At 48.8% G+C, this 6,678-nt stretch overlaps 1 protein-coding gene across 1 annotated transcript in view; it reads left to right on the top strand.

Annotated features, from left to right (window-relative positions):
- The window catches only part of PINK1 (PTEN induced putative kinase 1), a 13,329-nt gene extending 7,309 nt beyond the window's left edge, over positions 1-6,020 (top strand). The window contains exons 4-8 of the mRNA XM_006924549.3: positions 2,191-2,373; positions 2,894-3,057; positions 3,934-4,061; positions 4,405-4,641; positions 5,472-6,020. Coding sequence (XP_006924611.1) covers positions 2,191-2,373; positions 2,894-3,057; positions 3,934-4,061; positions 4,405-4,641; positions 5,472-5,729 — 970 coding nt within the window. The 3' untranslated portion in view covers positions 5,730-6,020. The remainder of the gene's footprint in view (positions 1-2,190; positions 2,374-2,893; positions 3,058-3,933; positions 4,062-4,404; positions 4,642-5,471) is intronic.
- The last annotated feature ends 658 nt before the right edge of the window (positions 6,021-6,678 follow it).

The raw sequence follows: 6,678 nt of genomic DNA, 5'->3' as shown, positions 1-6,678 counted from the left end.
CTAGACCCTGTGTCTGCACATGGTAGATTCATGCTTGAGCTTATGACAGAGGCCCCGGTGTTCCCCGTAATATTTGTAGACCACCAGGAAGAGGTGGGCCTGCTGCATTGTTGGAGGGTTGATTTATAGATCCAGCTGTCAGAAGCAGGAAGGTAGAAATAGGGACTTAAGGAAACATACGTGGAAAACCCCTTCCATGGCCTGGAAGGCTGCAGGATGGCCGAGGGCCCGTGCAGGACAACAGAAGCAGCTGCTCGCTGGGTTCGACACTGTCATCCTCTTCTCTTAATTCCTTTGTGGGCAAAAGTGGACATCTGAAGGTCAGCTGCTTTCGCGGCGTTAGCTTCAGCCTGCTGACAGGGTGCCGTCACATAGCTGTGAGCACGACGACGTCTGCCACAGAGGCCTGCCGGGACCTCTCGTCTGACGTGGTCTCTACCACTCTCCAGTCTTTTTTCCTGCCTTAGTTTTTTCTTTTATTTTTCCATAGCATTTATCACCATCTGACCATAAATCATAGATGTCTCTATTTTCCACTGTCTCTCCAGCTATACTGTACGCTCTGAGTGCAGGACACACAACCCAAAACGTGGTTCTGTTTACTGCGTTCCCCCACAGCTCAGTGAGTGTCTGCTGAATTAGATGAATGTGGCAGGTCTATTACCTGAAGTATCGGCACTATCTAACACTATTCCCTGAGAGCACTCTGGGTGTATTTCCACTGGCCTTTTGCTCATCTAGAGACCTCAGTCTCAGCCCTCTGTATTTGCTCCTCTCACTTCTCTGATCTCATTTCTCATCTTGTCCCATTTACATGTTATGTTCCACCACAATGAATTCATACTGACCGCCCCCAAGGCACCAGGCTCCTCCGTGCAGTTAGCTATCCTTGGGCTGTCCTCCCCACAGCCTCCTGTCCTGTTCCAGGTCTCAGTTCAAACACACCCACACACACACCTCCCTAGCACAGCCACACTCTTCCTCTGTGCTTCCGTGACCAGTGGGCAGAGCTTTCCCATGTAGCACTGACAGCCTTGAGCTGTGATCCTGATTCTCCCACTAGCCCCAGCGGCCCACGGGAACAATGCTGTAACTCCTTCGATTGGGTAGAACAGGGGCCCACTCAGGTGAAGTAGAAGGCCTCTCGTGGGCTGGATCTACAAAGCTTGGGAACCGAGGCAGCTCTGGGGACAAGGCAGGCAGCATACTCCTTCAGTGTTGTGTTGATGTCTCTAGACTTCTACTCCATCCTCCTCTCTCTTCCACCCAATATCCTTATTTCTTACCCCATCACTCTTCTCTTCGTGCGTACCCTTGGCTCGCACACCTGTTTGGCTTCTCATGGCCCCAAGCAAGTCTCATGGCATCCTTTCACCAGCCCCATTGCGGACTGCCAGGTTACTGCCATGTTTCCTCATTCACTCTGCTCAAAGAGAGAATCTATTTGGCCCCCTCCCCTTCCCTGCCAGCCATTTGGATCTCATATGTGAATGCAGGTTCAGTGGCCCTTGGGTCAGGTCCTACCCACCCTTAGTCCAAGCAGCTTTGGTGGAGGGGCAGGGCTAGTACACAGCAGGCAGTCACGCAGTCCAAAACACAGCCACTGTGCCTCAGCAGGGCTATGGGTGTGGGGCTCCTGGAGGAGGGGTGGGAGGGCAGGCAGGTGACACATCTACAAACAGTGTCTGTCTTCATTCATTCATTCATTCATTCAACAAAGGTTTATTGAGTTCATACTACATACCAAGTATTATAGTAGAACTTGGAATCAGAGATTCCAGATCCTTTACAAGTATTAACAACCTTATGTGGTATATTACTACCTATTCCCCTGCTGCATTTGAGACTGAGCCCAGAGAAGTTAAGTAACCTGGCCAAGGACGTACAGTGGCAGATCTGGAATCCAAACTCAGGCAGTCTGATTCCAGGGGCTCTAAACCACTGTGTCTGCCACATGGGATGGATGGACAGATGGACTAGTGGAGTCATCAAATGTGAGGAGTCATTTTTATGGGTTTTTCTTTTTCTCCAAAACTAGGCTTTCTACCTGGCACATAGCAGATCTACAGTAAATATTTGGCAAATAAATGGGTGAATAAATGTCAATATTTTTTCTAGCTTTAGATTATTATTTTTCCAACTGTTGTATCTGATACTGGCCTCATACATTTGTCCCTTTTGGCTAAACAGAAAATCCAAGGGAGGGCCCAAGCAACTGGCCCCTCACCCCAACATCATCCGGGTCTTCCGCGCCTTCACCTCGTCTGTCCCATTGCTGCCAGGGGCCCTGGTCGACTACCCTGATGTGCTGCCCCCACGTCTTCATCCCGAGGGCCTGGGCCACGGGCGGACACTTTTCCTCGTTATGAAGAAGTAAGTGGCAGGCCTATGGCAGGACCTGGAGTGGGAGCTGGTCCCAGCCTCTGAGCACCCGGAGCCCAGGGGCACAGGGAAGAGATCCTCACCCTTTGGGAGATAAGGCCATGTCCGGGGCAGTGTCCCTTTAGGACTATTTTCCATGAAAACAGAATCTCATCTTTATTTAGAAAAGACTTTTCACCTCGTGCTTTCAGTGCATCTGACTGTTGCCATTCTCTGTGGCTGCGCTCCGTTTTGTGTTTTAACGTAAACAGTTCTTCCTCCCTCTCCACACGCCCTAGTAATGTCGTAATGGATGTTTTAAGGAAATGAGCATCTCTTGTGTCACTTTCAACATGTGAGCCCCCAGCTCTTCCTTCCTAATTTCAGGATAGTGGGTGGGAACAGAAAGGATACTTGGGGAAAAAACTGAAAAGCTCCAGAAGAAGAGGAAAGGCCATCATCCTAATAGTAAATAAGATGCTAGGGATCATCAATGCGCAATAGCCAGAGGCCCTGTCACCCTCTCCATCAGCTACCCCTGCACCCTGCGCCAGTACCTTCGTGAGAACACCCCAAGCCCCCGCCTGGCCTCCGTGATGCTCTTGCAGCTCTTGGAAGGTGTGGATCATCTGGTTCAACAGGGCGTTGCACACAGAGACTTAAAATCTGACAACATCCTCGTGGAGTTGGATGCAGGTACGTGCCCAGCCGTACTGTACCTCGGGGCTTCAGGGGGCACTAGACAAAGTCTGGGAATATCAGGACCCTTCAGGTCCTGTTTGGTTTTTATGCCCTATTATAAGTTGTTGTGTCTAAATTTAGCTCTGTACACAAGACATGAACAATCTCTCCTTCGAAATGGAGGCTTTGTTCTCTCTGTGGGATTTGTGGAGTGATAGTTAATGTGCCCAAGCTCCTTTCTGTTGCCCACTTACAGAAAAATCTCAGTGGTGGAAGTTTTCTTGAATAAAGTTAAAGAGAAGAAGACCTTAGCTCAATGTAAGAAGGAATTTTCAAATCATGAAAGCTGTCCAAATGTAAGTCCAGCTGCTTCTGGAAATAATGAGTTCCCCATCACTGGAAGCATTCAACTAGAAGCTGGATGGCCACTTGCCTGAGAATATTGTAAAGGAGAGTCATCTGATAAATTTTGAACTAGATTTAAAATAATTAAATATGCAATTAAATTATTAGAGGAACTGGCTTTTTAAAGGAAGTCTGTGTGAATACTTTTACAAATAATTCTTAATGCACCTGTTTCTTAGGTTTAGATTTGGGGTTTCAAGTTCAGATCAAAGAATCTTGGGGTATAAGGGCCCTTTGAGGTCATTTGAGCCAAGCACCATCTGTTGAGTAAATCACAAGCAGCAGATTCAGTCGTGGGACAGCTCTGATTACTAGATTTAGATTAAGGCAAACTTTTATCCAGTTCTTTGCTTGGTGCTTCATCCGGGAGCTTTTACCCCTGTCACTCACGTCTTGACGTCTTGATGGCGGCTTTAGTAGGAACATAGGAGGGCCTCTCAGAGGAAAAATTAGAATCAGTGGCTCACCTTGCGTGTCCCTCCCCAGATGGCTGCCCCTGGTTGGTGATCGCGGATTTTGGTTGCTGCCTGGCTGATGAGCAAGTTGGGCTGCAGCTGCCCTTCACCAGCTGGTATGTGGATCGGGGCGGAAACGGCTGCCTGATGGCTCCTGAGGTGAGTCCCGCTGAGCGTGTCATGTGCCATCAGCAGCCTCTTCTGTTTCCACTGATAGGACACAACTGGATACCTCATGATTTTCTCAGCACTTGCATCTTTTATGACCCATAATTTGGCACCAATCCCTTCCTTGCCACTGTGTTTTAATGTGGGTCTCTCTAAAGTTCCTAGGAGATGGAAGCTTTGTCAGCACAGGCAGGCAGCCTAAGCAGATTCTTCTGGATCTGAGCTCAAATTCTTGGGTTCCTTGGGAGAGTTCAGATTAGCCTGTGCCAAGCAAAAACATGAAGTTAAAAATGCCAGCAGAATGACTGACCAGTCACCTTTGCTCTCCGAGCAGGTGTCTTCAGCCTGCCCTGGCCCCAGGGCAGTGATCGACTACAGCAAGGCTGATGCCTGGGCAGTGGGAGCGCTCGCCTACGAAATCTTCGGGTTCTCCAACCCCTTTTATGGCCATGACGGGGCCCATCTTGAAAGCCGCAACTACCGAGAGGCTCAGCTGCCTGCACTGCCCGAGTCAGTGCCTCTAGATGTGAGGCAGCTGGTGAGGTCACTGCTCCAGCGAGAGGCCAGCAAGGTGAGGCTGTCCCCAGGTTTTGTGCAGATGGAACCCTCAGTTTACGTTCCAGAGTAAAGATCAGGTTTGGGCAAGCACTAGGGTGACAGACAGCTCCTGTCTCACAAAAGTAAAGGTCAAGTAGAGAACAAAACAGATTTTAACATAAATAAGAGTTGGGGAGCTAGCCACCAAATTAGTCAGAATTCCAGCAATCCAGTTCTTCTTGGCTTTAGTTGCTTCAGTTACTCAGAGGGAAAAAGGTGCATTTTCAAGAAATGTCAATAATGGAGATGTACTTTATGGAAACAGCTGAGATCTAACAAGACAGACGTGATGACATCTGAGAGCAGACGTGGACATTCTGAAATTAAAGGAATCGAAAGGCTAACACATGGGAAGCCACAGTTGGAGTAGGAGCAGGTCCGGTTCAGGTGGCATGCTTAGTGGAAAGAGCAGAGACAGACCAGGGTTCAAATTCTTGTTCTTCTACTTACCTCTTACTGTGCACAGCATGCTGTCATGGTCACAGTAATTCTTGCCGCTACCAGTGACCGTGAGATACAACACCCCTCACTCCAGACAGTGCTCATACAGAAGGTGGTTCATGGGCCTCCACAATACGGAGGTTATTCCAACTGGGGGGAAACACGTGGAAAAGCCTGGACCCTGGGTCAGAGGCCTGGTCAACAGAAGAGAACAGCCAGTATATGTCAGGAGAGAAGAAGGTAGAGAAGAATTTGGTTGGGATCAGACAAGGGAAGACCCTGAAACGATTCATTAACAAAGAGGGCTGTGGGCCAGATACTTTTCACAGATGTTCTAAACCTCAGCTCCCCTTCCTGTTGCAGAGACCATCTGCCCGAGTAGCGGCCAATGTGCTTCATTTAAGCCTTTGGGGTGAACATACTCTGGCCCTGAAGAATCTGAAACTAGACAAGATGATTGGTTGGCTCCTCCAACAATCGGCAGCCACTCTGTTGGCCGACAGGCTTACAGAGAAGAGCTGTGTGGAAACCAAAATGAAGATGTTATTTTTGGCCAACCTGGAGTACGAGGCACTGTGTCAGGCAGCCCTCCTCCTCTACTCCTGGAGGGCAGCCCCGTGATGGCTCTGATGTAGCTGGTGCATTACTAAAAGAACGTGGCAGCATCTGTGTCGTGATGGTCTGTGAATGCTGAGAGGGGGCTCCCAGGTGTGAGTGAGAGTCAGGAGTAAAGATGGCGCAGAGAGGCCTGGTCAACAGAAGAGAAAGCCTCTGGTTTGGCAAATGAGAGGAACAAGCTGAGTGACGTTTACGGTCTGTAGCTACTAACTCTAGCTGTGTGGTTTTGGATGCATCATATAACCTGTATGGTCTAAAGTTCTCTTACCTATAAAACGAAGAAAGTGGTCTGGACGGGAGTTGGCAGACCTTTCCTGTAGAGGGCCAGCGAGTAAACACCCGGGCTGTCGCAGCCACTCAGCTGCCACTGGAGCACAAAAGCAGTCTTAAGCATGAAAACAAACGTGGCTGTGTGCCAATACAGCTTTATTTAGGGACACTGAATTTTGAATTCCGTGCCATTAAGTATTCTTCTAAAACGTAAAAACCATTTTTTGCTTGCAGGCCATTAAAAAAAAAAAGGCAGCAGGCTGGATTGGCCCACAGGCCAGTTTGTCGACCCCTGGTCTAGATGACATCAAAGGGCCTAACGCTAAAACAGTGCTGACTAATCACCGGGCCCCTCCGAGTATCTCTGTAAAATTAATGCACTATGATCTCTGCCTACAAATCCAAAAGAATGAGTTCTCTGCACTGGGTGAGAAGATCACGCAGGTGTTAACTGCTGACCAAGAAGCCCTACCTTATGCCTATGTCCTGTCTTCACAGACCTCTGAAGAGTTAATGGCCGAGCCAGTCTGTTAGATGAGGCTGGGCTGAGGGGCGGACCTGCGCTCCACTTTAGAGAGAAGACCCAGGCCAAGGTGGTGGCTGTTAGTGGCATGTTACCTGAGCTAAGGCAAACATTTGTACAGGTCGGTATGTTCAGGTTTCAGAATGAAAAACCGAAAAA

The sequence above is a fragment of the Pteropus alecto genome, unplaced genomic scaffold (assembly GCF_000325575.1).
Source record: "Pteropus alecto unplaced genomic scaffold, ASM32557v1 scaffold39, whole genome shotgun sequence".
Lineage (NCBI taxonomy): Eukaryota > Metazoa > Chordata > Mammalia > Chiroptera > Pteropodidae > Pteropus > Pteropus alecto.
Note: the sequence above shows the minus strand (reverse complement) of the source record. Positions and strands in the feature narration are given on the sequence as shown.